Source organism: Rana temporaria, chromosome 3 (assembly GCF_905171775.1).
Source record: "Rana temporaria chromosome 3, aRanTem1.1, whole genome shotgun sequence".
In the NCBI taxonomy this organism is placed as follows: domain Eukaryota; kingdom Metazoa; phylum Chordata; class Amphibia; order Anura; family Ranidae; genus Rana; species Rana temporaria.
Window position 1 is genome coordinate 100,312,995 of NC_053491.1, and position 20,492 is coordinate 100,333,486.

The window sequence follows — 20,492 nt, forward strand, 5'->3', positions numbered from 1 at the left end:
AGATGTCATTAGTCTAGGGGTTCACATACTTTTTTCACCTGCACTGTGAATGTTTACATGGCGTGTTCAATAAAAGCATGGTAACATTTAATTCTTTGTGTGTTATTAGTTTAAGCAGACTGTGATTGTCTGTTGTTGTGACTTGGATGAAGATCAGATCACATTTTATGACCAATTTGTGCAGAAATCCATATCATTCCAAAAGGGTTCACATATTTTTATTGCAACTGTTGCATCCTTTACCTTAGTGCAGTCCTCCTTCACTTACCTCATCCTTCGATTTTGCTTTTAAATGTCCTTATTTCTTCTGAGAAATCCTCACTTCCTGTTCTTCTGTCTGTAACTACACACAGTAATGCTAGGCTTTCTCCCTGGTGTGGAAAAGCCTCTTGAGGGGGGAGGGGGCGAGCAGGAGGGTCAGTTACTTTGAAGGCACAGCAAATGTACACTGTTATACAAGCTGTATACTCACAACTTTACATTGTAGCAAAGTGTCATTTCTTCAGTGTTATCACATGAAAAGATATAATAAAATATTTTCAAAAATGTGAAGAGTGTATTAACTTTTGTGAGATACTGGGGTTTATTTACTAAAGGCAAATCCACTTTGCACTAAAGTGCACTTGGTATAGATCTGAGCGGTACATGCAAGAAAAATAAAAAACAGCATTTTTGCTTGTACATGATTGGATTATAAAATCAGCAGAGCTTCCCCTGATTTTAGATCTTCCCCTCAGATTTACAGCTACTGCACTTACAAGTGGTAGTAGTGCACAGTGGATTTGCCTTTAGTAAATCAACCCCATTGTATATTTATATATTTATTTATAAAAATTATACTATATTGTAATTGTTACTACAAATTACTAATAGGTATCTACAGGGTTTCATAGTATGTATGGCAAAGATCACTTTATGGCCCTCACCACCTTTGTAAAACCAGATCTTTTATATGTCAAACCACACCTTGCTAACATTTATAGACATTGTATGACAGTCTCCTAATCCTCCCTTTTTGGCCAGGTCTGTAGATAATCTAATGAACATTGACTAACCAAATTGTTGCCCAATAGAATTACGAGTAAGATTGCAAAAGTATTTGTTCTTTTGTAAAACATTTTTTTTACAATCCAAAAGGAGAGAGGAAGAAAAAGAACAAAAATACTGTCTCTGCACTGGCCCTTTAAAATGCAACTATTAATTGTATATGTAGTTTACTTCTGATCTATATTGTGCTCTCTATGCATCTATTATGAGGTTCTAAATAAAAGTGAAAACTCTGGTTCAGATCTGAAAAGTCTATATTTATGGTAGAATTGTATTGTTGAATAATAACAATATGATTACATAAACAGCTACACAGAAACCTAAGATGGCATTACATATGGTCATTGTTTGGACAAGTTCCCATGGCACCCAAGGCGAGCATGTAAAGCAGGGGTGCCCAACCTTTTGAAGAGCAAGGACCACTTAAGCGACTTGGTAACCGATCGCGGGCCACAATGAGTGGAGTGGGTGGATGGCAGCCCACTCAGCTCTATAGAGCCCACTCTACTCAGCACCCCAAACTCGCAGGTAATAGAAGTCTATGGCTCAGTGCAGGTAACCCATAGGTGCACTTCTCTGCACATGTGGATCAGTTTGAAAGCAGCCCAGTAACCACTGCAGAACAGATATGCCCATATATACCCTGTGATTTTAGTAATAAACTTACCTTTAATAACAGTATTCTATTCTATTTTATTCCATCCCAGAGCAGGAGGTCGCGGGCCACATCAGAGGGCATGTGTCCCCCGGGCCACTGGTTGGGCACCCCTGATGTAAAGACTCTATTACAATGGTACTACTAAACAAAAAAGGTTACATACAAACAGTTTAAAAAGAAAAAAAATAAGATAAGGGGATAAAAGCGATTTTAGAACGGCATTTTTCAATCTTTTTTCAGTCAAGGCACCCTTTAAAATGATGGACAATCTCAACGCACACTTTAAAAATACAGACTGCCTCAAGGCACCCCATTCTAAAATGTAAAAAATCTACTGTAATAGTTTTACATAATGCGGCAGCATCGTCACATGTAGAACACCCAACATTAGAGGTGATTTAATCTTCCAAAGCAAATACACTTTTGCACATTAGTACCAACTAGTATTCCAGTGTTTCTCCTATCCTTCAGTTTCTCTCCAGCAGTCAGCTAATGTGACCCCAGTGTTGATGGAGAGGGGCAGGGGAGGGTCAAACATGCAGGTGATCAACACTGATGACATTACTGGTTGTTAAGACGCCATTGACTGCAAAGGTGAAATGGTGCATAATGAAAACCTGTGGCTTTGTGTAACTAAAAGGCAGGCTTGAGCCACCTGCTGGCTTGTATACATTTTTGAGAAATTTTTAGGCATTTTGCCAAGGCACCCCTGAAGAAACCTCAAGGCACCATGATTGAAAAAGGCTACTCTAGAATTATGTTCCTGATGCAAAGCATTTTTTAGTTTGGTGCTACAAAAACAAACTCAACTTTTAATCATTTGCATACACATGATAAAGAAAAATTAGCAAAAGGGGAGAAAGTTATTAAAAATTTATTAATTGAGTTAATGAGGGGTTAAACTGTTGTTTTTTTGTTACAAATTAACATTTTATTTTAAATTACAGTTACTCATACAGGAATATATGACTAGAAGTTACAACAGTAAACAGACAGCTTAGTCCTACGGATTAGACAGGAAAAGCATGGCAGCTTAACCAAATAACTTTTTTAAAAGTATAAATCATTTATAGCATGTATTATCTTAGAAAATGTTCTTTGTTTAATATGTAAACAGCCAGGCTGTTAAATATCAATAACACAAGATCAAATAATTGTTTCCATTTAAAGTGATTCTATAGGTGTCAGGGCTGGGATCAGCCCTTCCTTCTCAGAGCATGGCGCTCAGCTGTCGTTTAATTGACAACTCTAATCTTTTCCACAGTGACTCACCTGATGAGGATATCCTGTTCGACAGCCCTGCAGGTTACTTAAGCTGTTCAGTTCAGTCCCTCTCTGCCTTCCCCTTGGTCAACACATCCAGAAACTCTCTCCTGTGTACCTGTTGAAGACTTGCTTGGTTGACATCCCTTCTGATTCCTGATCCTGCTTGCTGTTCCACTATGCTGATTCTCCGGTTTCCTGATTTCCTGGCCTGTCCTGAAGCATGCTGATCTCTTACTCCCTGACGTCTGACTATCCTTTACGGTTACCGAACTTTGGCTATAATTTGACTACATTGCTCCGTTTACCTTATACTATTAGTATTATTAAAGAAGTGTGATTTCAACTGCCCTTTTTTTTCTTGGTCTAATTCATGGTTTCTGACAATAGGCAGAAGTTTTTTTATCCTAATGCATTTTATGCAGATAAAAAACCTTCTGTGTGCATGCAACAGACCCCCGGAGCCCCCCTTATACTTACCTGAGCCCCATCTCGATCCAGCGATGTTGCACGAGAGACTTTGCATTTCCCTTGGGTTCTCTTTGCACTTCCCTTGGGTTCTCCCCATTCCTCTTTTCTTTTTCTTCCAATTTTTTGATTGGTTCTCTTTTCTCCTTGTCACTTTCGGTTGTTTCCTGAATCTTTGGACAAGATTGGTTTCTCGCGATCTCAGGACCTTTGCACCTTCCCCCTTTTTGGTATGAGGTTTTTCTGGAGGCTTTCCACACATTTTCCCCTGTTCTTTCTCTACCTCCTTTTCTTTCCTCTACCTACCTTGCCTGGGCTCCTCTGTTTTCTTTCAATCACACACATTTTTTATCCATCCAGAATCTGAAGTTTCTGCCAGAAACCATCTTTACAATTTCTATGGACACTCTCCTTTTCTTCACTCCTCCCCCTGGGTGTGGGGTTTTCTGCCTGGGTCATCCGTGCAGGCATGTCCCCTCAGCTCCCAATGGGGATATTCTCTAGCCTTCCTTCACATCCAGCTCTCAGCATCCCATAACCTTTTACAGGGCTGTCATGTAAGTGATCTTCCAAAGGGGTGGTTGTCCTTTTTCCTCCCCCTCATTCTTTTTGCATTTAAGTAATTTGGTAATCTTTTATTATTTTTAGATATGCACTCTGTATTTGCTTCTGAAGAAGTGGATAGATTTCCATGAAACACGTCAAGCCTTTTTATGCAGTTTTTTTATGCATCTATATTTCATCATATATCAGAAGTCCACTCATCATGTGTAACAATGGAATTGTAATGTTTCCAATTCATATTAGCCTTTCATTAGTGCCATATATCCTGTCATGTGCTTTCATGAATAAATTATATTTTTTATATATTTATGTATTACTTTGGTACAATTGTCAACTGTACACGCACACATCTCATTCAAAGTCCCCATCCTCCTCCTTTCATCTCTAGGGATGGAGGCGTATTTTTGTATCATCATGCGCCTCACTCAAAGTCCCAAACCCACCCCCCTTTTTTATAAAAGTAACTGCTATCGCAGGTGCAGTCAAATAGAAGGAATGATTTAATGTTCAAAGGCCTGTAATTGTTCACTTTTTAAACAAAAAATATGTTTTAAGATAATACAACAAATGATTTATATTTTTAGAATTATGAATGGTTTTTGGGTAACATGATAATGCCATTGGATTGAACAATATACAGTAATTGTGTTTTGTGAGTAAGACTGTCACTGGACAAAGCAGTTTACAAAAAAATATCATTGTTACGTGGAACTTTAGTCAGAAAATTAAGTCTTGATAAATCACTTCAGGGTGGCCCCCTTTGCAGGTATAGCTATGTAAAATATAAAAAATAAGACCCTGTAACTAAGCTCTACACAGCCTCCGCTGCTCTCTATTATATGCACTTTGCTGATAATCAGAGGGACACTAGAGGCTGACAGCCTAAAGATTTACTGCTTTTGAGTGGGAAGGAAACAACAAGAATGACAGTCTGTTCTAAAGGAACACAGATTAGGAGAGAGACAACAAAAGCAGGAGAGGTGACAGGACAAACTCTGCTGCCAGGGAGACACAAAAAGGTTTAATTTACAAGGATAGTCTTCCCTGATATTCCTTGCTTTCTCCCTTATGCCAGCCTGTAAACTGAACTTCAGCACTGTAAAGCTTCTGTCAGCCTTCCTCTCTGTCAGGAACTGGATCACCTGCTGGTGGCACTGTGGCCCCCCAGACCTATAGGTTGTAGTTCCAGTGTCCACAAGTGGGTATCTCTCAGCAGCCATCAGTTCCTGGCAATTAGTCATCACCTGAAGCTGGCTGCTGGGAGAATATGTAAGTTCCGCTGCTACTCCATCTTGCCTTTCAACTCTGAGCCCTTGATCTATGTGCCTTGTGACCTGCTACACCGTTCCTGATACTTTGCCAGCCTGCTTGTTCTTGCTCTGGTGTTCCCTCTCCCTATCCTGGCTTGTTTCCAGCTCCTTCTGCCTGATTTTCAATGTATGACCTTGGCACTGATACTGACTACTTTCCCTTAGCCTTACCCTTCCATCCGTATTTAGTTAATTGGTTTAGGTAGTTTATCACTCTCACTCATTAGAGTCACTGGTCTAGGTTCATGGTGTTTTGATATCTTGGTGTATTAGATGTGTGTTCATATTGTTGTTTTACTGGCATTGTTCTTAATAAATTACATTATTTACATTATTTATTTAAAAATGTACTATGACATTCTTAATAAACATCTGCTGCCATCTACCAGGATGATGAAGATGAAACAAGGGTGGACATTTCAGCAAGACAATGATCCCAAACACAAAGACAATGAAACACTCAATTGGTTTCAAAGAAAGAAAATACAGCTGCTAAAAAACTAAAGATCAAAGTTCACAGAAGAGGCCCACGGAACCTTCAAGATTTGAAGATCGTGTGGAAGAATGGGCCACAATCACACCTAAAGCTTGGATGCTGTATGGAGAGTGATGCTCAACTTGTCTCTTCAAAATTCCCCATAGGTGTTCGATTGGGCACAGATCAGAAGACATACTTGGCCACTAAATCACTTTCACACTGTTTTTCAGAAATGCAACAGTGGCCTTAGATGTGTGTTTTGGATCACTGTCAATTTGGAAATGTGTAAAGCCCTGTACATACGATCAGTTTGTCCGATGAAAACAGACCGTTGGACTGTTTTCATCGGACAAACCGATCGTGTGTGGGCCATCAGTGAAAAAAAATAGAACATGTTTTAAAATTTTCCTATGGATAAAAAAAACAATAGAAAAAAACGATCGTCTGTGTGGAAGTCCATCGGTCAAAAATCCATGCATGCTCAGAATCAAGTCGACGCATGCTCGAAAGCATTGAACTTAATTTTTCTCAGCATGTCGTAGTGTTTTACGTCACCGCGTTTTGGCACTGTCGGATTTTTGATGGTGTGTAGGCAAGACTGATAAAAGTGGATTCGATTCCATCAGATATCCGATCATGTGTACAAGGCTTTAGACGACCAAGGGCACGGAGTGATTGTAGCATCTTCTCTTTCAATATGGAACAGTACATCTGATACTTCATGATACAATCCTTGAAATGCAGCTCCCCAACACCAGCAGCCTCATGAAGGACATCACCATGTTCCACTGTAGGCACCATGCATTTTTCTTTGTACTCCTCATCTTTGCGACGCTGTACAGTTCCAAAAACATTTACTGTATCTTGATCATATCACTCCAGAATACAGAGTCCCAGTAGTGTTCTTCAGCATGGGCCCTGGAAAATTCCAGGTGGGCTTTTTTGTGCATGGGTTTTAGGAGAGGCTTCTTTCATAGACAACACCCATGCATGCCATTCCTCTTCAGTGTACACCATGTTGTGTCATAGGAAACAATCACCCCAGTTTGGCTTTCTACTTTTGATAACTGCAGTGAACTTGCATGGAGAACCCTTCATATCAGAAGACGCTCCTGTCGAAGTGTTAACTTCCGTGGAAGGCCTGGACATGTCTCTGAGATGGTTGCAGTTTTATTTTTGTTACATTTTTATATCACTCTTGCTACAGTATTCTGACTGATAAGTAAAGGTCTGTTGATCTTCTTGTAGCCTTCACCTTTCTTGTGTAAATAAATTCTAAGGCCTTGTGACATTTCTCTTCCATGTGGTGTAATTTCTCGCTGCATGAATTGGGAAGGGGTTTTCTTTAAGTAACGCCCTTTTGTCATCAACTGTCTGCTGGACACCTGTTTAATGAATAATTCGACTTACCTGTAGTTGAATTCTTGTTAATTAGGATTTTGTTCTTTACAATTTAGCTTTGTTATTAAGACTTTCATTGGGGTGTGTTCATTTTTGCAACATGACAACATTTTTGCTCAATGACAGAAGCTGTTAAATAATTTCTGTAATGCACAGCATGGATCCCCTTCACCCGTCCTGCCTTCTTATGGCCTTCAGCCCTCATGCAGGGCCAGTAGAATTGATCCCAGAATAGGTTCAGGACCACCTGTGGAGGTTCTTTGGTAAATCAACTCAACACAAAGCTGCAACTGATTCTTTTCTTTATAATTATGTGATGCCACTTCTGGGGAATATGTCAATAGAAGCTCTGGATGACAGCTCTCTAGGGTACTCCTGGTCAGAAACAAAGAAGATTATCTGCTTGGTCTTTTGTCAAATCTTACTGAAAGTAGGCAGACCCCTGTCTCTAATGCCTCGTACACACGGTCAGACTTGATTTGATTGATTATGCAAAAGTTTGCCGTGAGTCCGTCGGAAGTTAGAGAACAGGTTCTTTATCTAAGGTTCGTCGGACTTCCGACCAAAAAAGTCAAATGGAGGCTACACACGGCCAGACTTTCCGAGAAAAAAAGCCTGTCTGACTTTTTTTCTCGGAAAGTCCAACCGTGTGTACGAGGCATTACTTGAGTTAAATTACATTAGAATTTCAGGTCGCCTGAAGCAGCGACTCCATGGCTTCAGCTCCTGTTGACTCCCTGACTTGATGTTTGACTCTTGTATCCTCTCCAGCATCAGTCAAGTCCATTCTTCTTTTAGGATTTAAGTGCTGTGTTCTCTGCTGGACAGAGCATAAGCATCTCTTTTTTCCAATTCCCAATACTTTAGACTGAAGCGAAATCCAGACAGAGCAGCAAACCACCAATGCCCTGTGGCGCCCAATTTGGCAGACATGAGAATGTATGTGAGAAGGTTGATGTCTCGAACTTGGTTCCATTATACAGATAGTTTTCTAACTTGTCGACAACTGTCCACGTCAGAGCCAGAGACTCCAACCTAAGTAATTCTATGGGTAAGACCCTGGCTCACATAGGCAAAAGGCTCCAATTTTCCATCATGTTATTGGTACTATACTCCCCTGAATCCTTCTCTACAGATGTCCATCTGCAGTTCATAGCGTCAAGCAGTCTCAGTATAAGCCAGGGCTAGGATATGAGTCAGACTCTACTTCAAGTAGCACTGCACAGTACCTGTAATATCTCAGCCTATGGCAGGCACAAATCAGAAAAGCAGTGTCTGTCCATAACAGTATGGCAGCTCTCCTTGTAGCAGGACAGAAACAGCAACAGAACAGGTACAACAACAATGGAACAGTGGCACTGGTGAGCTCATTACAGCACTAAGCTGACAGCTATTAAGCCTCGTACACACGATCGGACTTCCATCGGACAAATCCGTGGATTTTTGTCCAAAGGGCGTTCACCATGAACTTGTTCTGCATACAGATGGCAGAACATTTTCAGCCAACATACACCAAACTACGTGTTTTTTCAGCTCTTTATCACCACCCTTTGGGCAACTTCTGCTACTGTCTGATGGTTAGCATTGGTTCGGAGCATGCGTGTTTGCACTTTGCATTTTAGTCCAACGAACTTGTGTACACACGATCGGATAATCCAAAGGAACACATTTGTTATCGGACAATTTGAGAGCATGATCATCCAACATTTGTTGTCGGAAATTCCAACAACAATTGTCCGATGGAGCATACAGACGGTCGGATTATCCGACAAAACACGTCCATCGGACAATTGTTGTCGGTATATCCGATCGTGTGAGTAACAAAATCTTGGCTAGAGCAAATACAGCAACTGTGCACACTAGTCCAGGCTCTATAGGATTCTCCAGCTCATCACAACACCACAGGACAGCCGGGCAGAAAGATCCTTCAGGCTCCTAGCACCATCAGTCCAGCAGTCCTCAACAGGTACCAAATACAAATAATTTGTATACAATATTTCATATTTATCTGGCAAAACAAAAATATTTTTTTACTAATAATAGTAAAGAACTTGTATACAACTAAGTTTATAGAAATTTGATGCTGCTGCCTATATGCTGGCTATGGCTATGATTATTATTCTTGCAATCGCACTGTATGAAACACATGTGCCACCCACTCAAACAACTGATAATGAATAATACTAAGTGCCTGCACTGCAAAAATAAAAAAAGTCACATACCTGTTTGTGTAAACCGGTATGTCAGCTTTCTGTTCACAAGACTTAATGGCTAACATTATTGAAAGTGGAGACATTATTTGCATTGTGTACCATTTGCAATGTATTTTTGTGGAAATTAATCAATTTTTTTTTGACTCCTTGAAAAGAAACATTCAAGCCATTAGATTAGTCAAACAGGAACAGGTGTTCTGTTTTCTTCCCTCAATAGAAGAGTCAACAAAGAAATGTGAACAATGCCGATTTCTAAAACTTGCATATCCGTTCTTTGCTGCAAATAGGTGATAACATAGTTCAGATAGCCAAGAAAGTGTTTCAGCAAACAGAAACTGGCTGGTAGATGGAAATGCCAATGTATTTACAATGAGCACCTTAAGCGCTGTCACACTTTGAATGACAATTGCGCTGTCATGCAACACTGTACCCAAATTAATTTTTTTTATTTTTTCCCCATAAATATAGCTTTCTTTTGGTGGTATTTGATCACCTCTGCGGTGTTTATTTCTTGCGCTATAAACAAAAGAATAGGGACAAGTTTGAAAAAAAACACAATGGGGCAGATTCAGGTACATCCGCGCATCTTTGTGCCGGCGTAGCGCATCTCATATGCGCTACACCGACGTAAAAAAAAGAGGCAAGCTGAGTATTCACAAAGCACTTGCTCCCATATTTACGCCAGTGTAAGGTAAATAGGCCGGCATAAGCACGCCTGATTCAAAGTAGGCAGGTAGTGGGCGTGTTGTATTAAAATGAATCGTGACCACATGTAAATGCATGGCCGTACGAATGGCGCATGCGCGCGCATGCTCAGGATCACGTTGCATATCCTCCCTAAGATACAAGGGCTCAATGCGTACGACGTGAACATAACCTACGCCCAGCCCCATTCACGTACGACTTACGTAAACGACGTAAAATACGACACTGTTCCCGCGCCCATACCTTAACATGACTTGCCCCCGCTTTAGGTGGGATAACTTTACGCCGGACGTACGGCTTACGTAAACGGCGTAGCTTACTGCAACGGGCGCAAGTACGTTTGTGAATCGGCGTATCTAGGTCATTTACATATTCTACGCGTAAATCAACAGAAGCGCACCTAGCGGCCAGCGTAAATATGCACCCAAGATACGACGGCGTAGGAGACTTACGTCGGTCGTATTAAGCCAAAATTCAGTCGTATCTTGTTTCCTGAATACGGCGCATAGATACGACGGCGCATACTAGAACTTACGCGGCGTATCAATAGATACGTCGGCGTAAGCTGTCTGTGAATTCGGCCCAATATTTTTTATTTTTGGCTATAATAAATATCCGTTTTTTTTTTTTAAACAAATTTTTTACTCAGTTTAGGCTGATACGTATTCTTCTACATATTTTTGGTAACAAAAAAATCGCAATAAGCGTATATTGATTGGTTTGCATAAAAGTTATAGGGGCAGATCCACATAGAATTAGATCCGCGCAGCGTATCAGAGATACGCTACGCCGCCGTACCTTACCTGGCGGAATTTTGAATCCTCAATGATTTTGCGCCGTAAGTTATGGCGGTGTAGTGTATTTCTGGCGGCGGAATTCAAATCGGCGATTAGGGGGCGGGTTTCATTTAAATGAAGCGCGTCCCCGCGCCGAAAGAACTGCGCATGCGTCGTCCCAAAATTTCCCGCCGTGCATTGCGCTAAATGACGTCGCTAGGACGTCATTTTTTAACTTAGACGTGAGTTACGTCCATCCCGATTCACGGACGACTTACGCAAAAAAAAAAAAAATTCAAATTTCGACGCGGGAACGACGGCCATACTTAATATGGCAAGTCTATCTATACGCCGCAAAAAAACAGCTTTAACTATACGCCGGAAAAAGCCGACTAGAGACGACGTAAGAGAATGCGTCGGCCGCGCGTACGTTCGTGGATCGTCGGAAATAGCTAATTTGCATACCCGACGCAGAAAACCACGAGAACGCCACCCAGCGGACGCCGAAGTATTGCATCTAAGATCCAAAGGCGTACGAATCGAACCCAGATGCCGTCGTATCTTGGTTTGAGGATTCAAACTAAAGATACGACGTGGGTAATTTGAAAGTACGCCAGTAGATACGCCGGCGTACTCGCTTTGTGGATCTACCCCATAGCGTCTACAAAATAGGGCATAGATTGATAGCATTTTTTTTTTTTTTTTTACTAGTAATGGCGGTGATTTTTACACATTTTTGGGACCATTCACATTTATACAGCGATCCCTGTTATAAAAATGCATCGATTAATGTATAAATGTGACTGGCAGGGAAGGGGTTAACACTAGGGGGCGAGGAAGGGGTTAACACACACAGATCCACTTTTCTGCTCAGTTACTGAGCAATCGCGGGTGCCCGGGTCCTCGGTGATGTGCGCCACCGCCAGCACGCACGCCCCCTAGTGGTTTTTAAAGGCACACCGTCATATGAAGTCCGACCAGGATAACAGAGTCTTCCTTCCACCGTCTTTTGACGGCGGGCGGTTGACAAGTGGTTAAAGTGAAGTTCAATCGGCCATACAATGAAATAAAATGTCACCATATATAGACAATGATAGTTCAGTTTTCTTGGTAAGTATGCAATACATGCATGCATTGACTGGGGTCTGTGCATGTCAAGTGAAAAAGAGAGAATGCCCCACAGATGCGCAATAGGGTTTAGATCTGGAGACATGGTTGGCCAGTCCATCACCTTTACCTTCAGCTTCTTTAGCAATCCAGTGGTTGTATTGGAGGTGTGTTTGGGGTCGTTATCATGTTGGAATACTGCCCTGCGGTCCAGTCTCTGAAGGGAGGGGATCATGCTTTGCTTCAGTATGTCACAGTGGCACTTATGGCTCCCCTGCAGTTCCAGAGCATGACACTCCCACCACTATGACTGTAGGCAAGACACACTTGGTTTTGTACGCCTCACCTGGTTGCCACCACACACGCTTGACACCATCTGAACCAAATACGTTTATCTTGGTCTCATCAGAATATGGAGATGTATGGAGGGATGGTCGGCTCTGATTCTGGATTAGATTTACACTTGATGTGATTGTAGCCGTATTCGTGCAATTGTGATAGAGAAACTCCCTGAAAGCTTGTCCTGAAAAATTGTATGTTAGTGCAAATAAAAAAAGTATCACGGACAGTACTCAATTTTCTGGATTAGATTTGAAATGTTTGTATGTAACGTTGTTTTTTTCTTTCCCCGCAATGTAAAGGGGACTATGTATGCCTTGTACCTCTGAAAACTGAATAAAAATTTGTTGGATATAAAAAAAAATGAAGATTTAGGGCCAAATCCTCAAAAACGTAGACTAACTTAATTTTTCCCATTTAAGTTACACTGGCGGGAAATTTCTACCTAAGTGCCCGATCCACAAAGCACCTACCTAGAAATTTCACGCAGTGTAACCTAAATTCTCCCGGCGCAAGGCGGTCCTGTTATCCAGGGGGGCGATGACAATTTAAATGAGGCGCGCTTCCGCGCCGGCCGTACTGCGCATGCTCGTGACATCATTTTCCCGACGGGCAGCGCGCAAAATTACGTTACGCCGGGCTTTGTGTATTGCGACGGGACAATAAAGTTGCGTCGGGTAAAAAAAAAGTTACGCGCCGAAAAAAAAAATTCTAAATTTTTAAAAAATCGCGGCGATCGAAAAAAAGGTCTGTTTTTACAAGGTGTAAACAGTTTACACCTTGTAAAAGCAGCCCTAATTTTACGTATGCAAACGTAAACTTACGCAGAAAAAACAAAGCTGAAAAGCTTTGTGGATCTCCGTAAGTCCTCATTTGCATACGCAAAGCGGCATTTCAATGCAAAATGCCCCCAGCAGCGGATGCGATACTGCATCCTAAGATCTGACAGTGTAAGTCTCTTACAGATGTCGGATCTTCTGCCTATCTTTGGAAAACTGCTTCTGAGGATCAGTTCCAAAGATAGGCACAGGGATACGCAGGCTGAACAGCAGTTCCGCCTGCGTATCCCTTTTGAGGATTTGGCCCATTAATCCTGGAGAATGGTTTTAAATGCATGCCACACTTTTTACATATTTGTTTGTAAAAAAAATGGACAACCATTTATCATTTTCCTTCCACTTTACAATTATGTGCCACTTTGTGTTGGTCTATAACATAAAATCCAAATAAAATAAATTTAAGTTTTTGGTTGTAACATGACAAAATGTGGCTATTTTGTGGTTTTTACATGACCCATCACACATGTTTAGCTCCCATGTCATTACACAGAGAGCTATGCATGTGGAAACCATCACTACAATCTGTCCTGTAATAAATAAATGTATTTAAATGGTTTATAGCATGGTTCTTTCAGTGGGAAACCTACATGGCTGGCACTGGCCATTAATCTTTTCCAGTTTGTCCAGAATCATTTGTCCTGTCTTCTAAGTCATTCTGGAAATTTTCTCATTGGTTCCCTGCTGATAACTATCCCGACCTTCATTTTTCACCTGGCTGGCAACAGATTACAGACACACCTTGTGACCATTACTGCAGCAACAACTGAGACATTATGGATTCTCTTCCCACTTATAGCTCGTAAGTAGCAAACTATTCATTTTACCCTGTACAGCTACTACGTACTTTCACATATCATATCACACATATTTGCAGTTTGTTTAGTTAATGTTATATACTGGTAATGTCTTAAAATGATAACATGGGAGACAGACTTGATGGAAGAAATACATCTGTAAGAACGTGTACCCAATGAAATTTGTATATACCCGTCATGTGCCACAGCCATTTCAGAAAAATATGCGTTTTAAAAGGAATCAGTCATTGCATGGTTTACTTATCGTTATAAGGATATGACACCTTATTGAAAGAGGCTGCTTTTGGGGAAGCAGTTTTAGATTTTTTAAAACAAAGTCTGCCTACAGTTGGCATTTGATTTTTCGATAGATACTTGTGTATTGAACTTTCACTAGCTTGCTGCATCTTTCAGATCTTGGGACATGTCTCAATTTGGCCATACACCTGTAGAATTTTGTTTGAAAATGATCATTTTTGAAATGTTTGTTTGTTCATAGACTAAACCGGCTGAGATTTAAACCATGTATGGGCAGGCTGAATGTACCAAGTTAATCGATCAATCAACTTGAGTACAACCAGCCTATCGGGTCTTACATGCTTGTTCAAGATTGTTCACTTTTATCCATACCATTGGATATTGGCACTGCATATTAACTTTATCTATTCATTTATTTTTGTACTTATCACCAATACTTGCAATTTATTATTGTTAGTGTTAGATTTCTACATATTTATTCACTTATTTATGTATGTATAACTAGATATACACTTTTGACACTTTCAAATAAGGTTTTTTCCTTATTGCACCAGCGCCCCCTATCATCTAATTATATACATGCGATTATTGCTAGTGATTGGTATAGCGGCTTCTCCTGCCCCCAACAGGAGAATACAATGACTCGGCATGAGGGATTGCCCTGTCAACACTGTCTGTTTATGCCAGCCATATGCACCGTAATGGAATCACTAGAATCTGTAGGATGTTTTAACCACCCAGGGGCAGATCCACAAAAGGATTACGCCGGCGTATCTATTGATACGCCGGCGGAATTTTAAAATTCCCGCGTCGTATCTTTGTTTTGTATCTACAAAACAAGATACGACAGCATCTCGGAGGGATCCGACAGGCGGAAGTCTTAGTGCGCCGTCGGATCTTAAGGTGCAATATTCCGGCGGGCACTAGGTGGCGTTTCCGTCGAATTCCGCGTCGAGTATGCAATTTAACTATTTACGGCGATCCACGAACCTACGTCCGGCCGGCGCATTTTTTTACGTTGTTTTCGTTCGGCTTTTTCCGGCGTATAGTTAAAGCTCCTATATGGTGGCATACTCAATGTTAAGTATGGCCGTCGTTCCCGCGTCCAATTTTGAATTTTTAACGTCGTTTGCGTAAGTCATTCGCGAATAGGGATTTGCGTAGAATGACGTCACCGTCGGAAAGCATTGGCTTTTTCCGGGTTAATTTCGAGCATGCGCACTGGGATACCCCCACGGACGGCGCATGCGCAGTTAAAAAAAAACGTTGTTTACGTCGGGTCACAACGTATTTACATAAAACACGCCCCCATTACATCCATTTGAATTCCGCGCCCTTACGCTGCCAAAGACACACTACGCCGCCGTAACTTACGGCGCAAATTCGTTGAGGATTCGAAAAAAAAAAGTTGCGGCGGCGTAGTGTATCTTGGATACGCTGCGCCCGGCGGATTCTTACGCGCAGGTACGTGGATCTGCCCCCCAGTGTTTACCAAAAATTAAAATCTCAGTTTTTGGTGAGCACCCCCTTAAATTTCATATACGTTGTAAAATACATTCTGCACATTATAGACTCCAAAGTGAATTTTTAGATGGCAATGCACAGAAATGGTAGCCGAAGTGGCCCAGGTTTAATAACTTACCAATTCTATATAGCTGGCCATCATATAGTTGTGTCAAAAATAATAGCAGTGTTTTTTTTTTTTTTATAATGAGTAAAGCTCAAAATCCTAATACCTTAATAGCTTTTATTTCCATACACACAAATGCACACAGTCTTTTCTAAATGAAAAAACTATAAAAGAAAAATGTTTAAAATGTGCTATTACTTTACAGAAAGTGAAGAAAAATGAATATTAGGCTTTTTCAAAAAAATAGCAGTGTCTGCATTTTTCTTCACAAACGCAAACATTTACTGTATAAACTGGAAAAGAGATTGAAGATTTGGCTTTCCTGTGAATCACTGAACTAATATTTAGTTGTACAACTGCTGTTTCTAAAGAAATGATTCACATCTGTGAACAGGTATTCCAGCCCAGGACAATTGCACTACATTCCACAATTCCTCTGCATTTCTTGATTTTACCTTAAAAACAGCATTATTGATGTCGCCCCACAGGTTTTCTTTTGGATTAAAGGAGTTGTAAAGCCTTTAGGGTTTTCACCTTAATGCAGTCTATGCATTATGGCAAAAAAACGTCTGCTCTCCAGTCCTTTTTCTTACCTGAGCCCGATTTGATCCAGCAATGTGCACGAGCGCAGCGGCTCCAGCCACTGTCTTTCGCCTCATTGGACAGATTGATAGTAGCAGGGGCCATTGGCTCCCACTGCTGTCGATCAAATCCTCTGACACTGAAGCGGGGACGAGTCCTGCTGTCTGTGTCAATATACGTAGCAGCTGGACTTGGGAGCAAGCCCGCACAGGTGCCCCCATGGAAAGCAGCTTTCCGTGAGGACATACAATGAAGAGGAGGAGCCTGGAGTGCTAGCGGGGGACCCCAGAAGAAGGGGATTTGAGCTTCTCTGTACAAAATATTGCACAGACCATGTACAGTGGGGATCGAAAGTTTGGGCACCCCAGGTAAAAATTTGTATTAATGTGCATAACAAAGCCAAGGAAAGATGGAAAAATCTCCAAAAGGCATCAAATTACAGATTACACATTCTTATAATATGTCAAAAAAGTTAGATTTTATTTCCATCATTTACACTTTCAAAATTACAGAAAACAAAAAAATGGCGTCTGCAAAAGTTTGGGCAACCTGCAGAATTTATAGCATGCACTGCCCCCTTTGCAAAGCTGAGACCTGCCAGTGTCATGGATTGTTCTTAATCATCGTCTGGGAAGACCAGGTGATGTCAATCTCAAAGGTTTTAAATGCCCAGACTCATCTGACCCTGCCCCAACAATCAGCACCATGGGTTCTTCTAAGCAGTTGTCTAGAAAACTGAAACTGAAAATAGTTGACGCTCACAAAGCTGGAGAAGGCTATAAGAAGATAGCAAAGCATTTTCAGATGTTAATATCCTCTGTTCTGAATGTAATTAAGAAATGTCAGTCATCAGGAACAGTGGAAGTTAAAGCAAGATCTGGAAGACCAAGAAAAATATCAGACAGAACAGCTTGCAGGGTTGTGAGAAAAGCAATTCAAAACCCACGTTTGACTGCACAATCCCTCCAGAAAGATCTGGCAGACACTGGAGTTGTGGTACACTATTTCACTATAAAGAGATGCATTTTGGAAACAAGTTCTGTGGACCGATGAGGTTAAAATAGAACTTTTTGGCCGGAATGAGCAAAGGTACGTTTGGAGAAGAAAGGTCACAGAATTTGTTGAAAAGAACCTCTGTCCAACTGTTAAGCATAGGGGTGGATCAATCATGCTTTGGGGTTGTATTATATCCAGTGGCACAGGGAACATTTCACGAGTAGAAGGAAAAATTGATTCAATAAAATTTCAGCAAATTTTGGTTGGTAACTTGATGCCATCTGTGAAAAAGCTGAAGTTAAAGAGAGGATGGCTTCTACAAATGGATAATGATCCTAAACACACCTCAAAATCCACAGGGGATTACATCAAGAGGCGTAAACTGAAGGTTTTGCCATGGCCTTCACAATCTCCTGACCTCAACATAATTGAAAATCTATGGATAGACCTTAAAAGAGCAGTGCGTGACAGACAGCCCAGAAATCTCAAAGAACTGGAAGACTTTTGTAAGTAAGAATGGGCAAAGATACCTCAAACAAGAATTGAAAGACGCTTGGCTGGCTACAAAAAGCGTTTACAAGCTGTGATACTTGCCAAAGGGGGCAGTACAAGATATTAACTCTGCAGGGTGCCCAAGCTTTTGCAGACGCCATTTTTTGTTTTCTGTAATTTTGAAAGTGTAAGTGATGAAAATAAAATCTAACTTTTTTTGACATATTATAAGAATGTCTAATCTGTAATTTGATGCCTTTTGGAGATTTTTCCATCTTTCCTTGGCTTCGTTATGCACATTAATACAAATTTTTACCTGGGGTGCCCAAACTTTCGATCCCCACTGTAAGTATAAACATGTTTGGCTGGCCACACCATAAAGTTAATTTGTTTAATTTCAAGGGCATTTCCCTTTCGGCATAAGGTAACATGACCTCTTCAAGTATTTTAATGTATTCAAACTGATCCCTAGTATGCGAACACTATAGTATGCGAAACATCCCCATATCATGATGCTTGCGCCACCATACTTCATTGTCTTCACAGTGTACTGTGGCTTGAATTCAGTGTTTGAGGATTATCTCACAAACTGTCTGCAGCCCCCAGACCTAAAAAGAACAATCTTGCTTTCATCAGTCCACAAAATGTTGCGCCATTTCTCTTTAGGCCACTCAATGTGTTCTTTGGCAAATTGTAACCACTTCAGCACATGCCGTTTTAAAAAAAAAAATTGGACTTTGCGAATAGCTTGGCTTCACATAGGCGTCTTCTAATTGTAACGTTAGACCTTCTTTGATCACCCTGGAGCTGATCATTGGCTTTGCATTGTGACTATTCTTCGATCCATTCAAATAGTAGCTTTCTGTTTTCTTCCACGTCTTTCTGGTTTTAATTCTGGTTCTGATCGCCATTTTGCTGAGCAGCCTATCCGTTTCTGCACTTCTGTATATGTTTTCCCCTCTCCAATCAACTTTTTAATCAAAGTATACTGTTCTTCTGAACAATGCCTGGAAAGACCAATTTTACTTAGATATTCAGAGAGAAATGCACTATACCCAGGATGTACGACATTTGCAGCCTTCGTCCTTAAATAACGGCCACCTGTTTGACACCTGTTTTTTCACAGGCTGAATTACCTCACTAATTGAACTCTGCGCTGCTATTATTTTGACCACGCCCCTTTCAATTAATGATTCAATTACACAGAATCAGCAGCATGCATGTCATGACTGTTTCTTTCTGTTGCTTTTCATACTCTACTACACCTACTAGTAAATTATTTGCCATGTAGAAATATAATTTATACCAAAAACTGATTGATCTGGTTAGTAATGTTGGGCTGCTATTATTTTTAACACAACTGTAACATCCTTGCCAAATGAGGCTGAGAAACATGTATTCATCTGGGAAATTAGGAAATGGGTACAAATAAAGCAAATGTGCCTAAAAAACTAATTTACATAGACGCTTGTTTTAATTTGCTTAGCTGTTACCTAACTTCACAGTCTTCTATTTGCACAGCTATGGGTGTATCAAATTTATATGACAATTGCTTTTAGTCATCAGACATGACAGTAAAAAGGTTAGTGCAGATTGCCATTATAATGAAGACTAAAGTACTGCTGAGAAGAACAACAGCCATAAAAACACTGTATGCCATCTACGAGTTGGTTTAGTTGTTCATGGAAACCTGTTTCTTTTCTCCAACATAAAGTTTTATGTAAAGCTAATTACCCTCTTTACTGGCCATATCCTGCATTAAGAGCCCATCATGGGAGGTTCTTTCTGTAAATTGTACCATCATCATGGCATCTTTCTATGGCACCCTGTGTTGTGCAATAATAAGATGTCTGCATGACGTTAGTGGGTAAGCCTCTCTGTCTACACAAAGGAAATATGGTGCTCATAAAATAAATGTAAAATATACTCTACAACCTGCAGCTATTTAAAAAGCAAAAACATAAGTTTTAAAAGATTTTTAACTGCTTTTAAAAAAAACATTATTGCCGCGTACACACGATCATTTTTTCAGCATGAAAAAAACGTTGGGCCAGATTCACGAACAATTACGGCGGCGTAACGTATCCCCTTTACGTTACTCTGCCGCAAGTTTTCGTCGTAAGTGCTTGATTCACAAAGCACTTGCGTGTAAACTTGTGGCGGCGTAGCGTAAAGCTGTCCGGCGCAAGCCCGCCTAATTCAAATGGGGCGTGTACCATTTAAATTAGGCACGTTTCCCGCGCCGAACGTTCTGCGCATGCTCCGTTAGGAAACTTCCCGCCGTGCTTTGTGCGAAATTACGGCGCCCCGACGTGTTTTTTGAACGGCGACGTGCGTTACGTCCTTTCGTATTCCCGGACGTCTTACGCAAAAAAAAAAAAAAATTGAAATTCGACGCAGGAACGACGGCCATACTTTAACATGGCTGGTCTAAATCTAGGCCATGAAATAGCAGGCTTAAGTTTGCGACGGGAAAAACCGACTAGCGACGACGTAAGAGAATGCGACGAACGCGTGTACCTTCGTGGATCGCCGTAAACAGCTAATTTGCATACCCGACACAGAAAACGAC

At 40.9% G+C, this 20,492-nt stretch overlaps 1 protein-coding gene across 1 annotated transcript in view; it reads left to right on the forward strand.

Annotated features, from left to right (window-relative positions):
• The first annotated feature begins 13,703 nt into the window (after nt 1–13,703).
• The window catches only part of LOC120931541 (stimulated by retinoic acid gene 6 protein-like), a 76,488-nt gene continuing 69,699 nt past the window's right edge, over nt 13,704–20,492 (forward strand). The window contains exon 1 of the mRNA XM_040343094.1: nt 13,704–13,967. Within this exon, the coding sequence (XP_040199028.1) occupies nt 13,942–13,967 (26 nt within the window). The 5' untranslated portion in view covers nt 13,704–13,941. The remainder of the gene's footprint in view (nt 13,968–20,492) is intronic.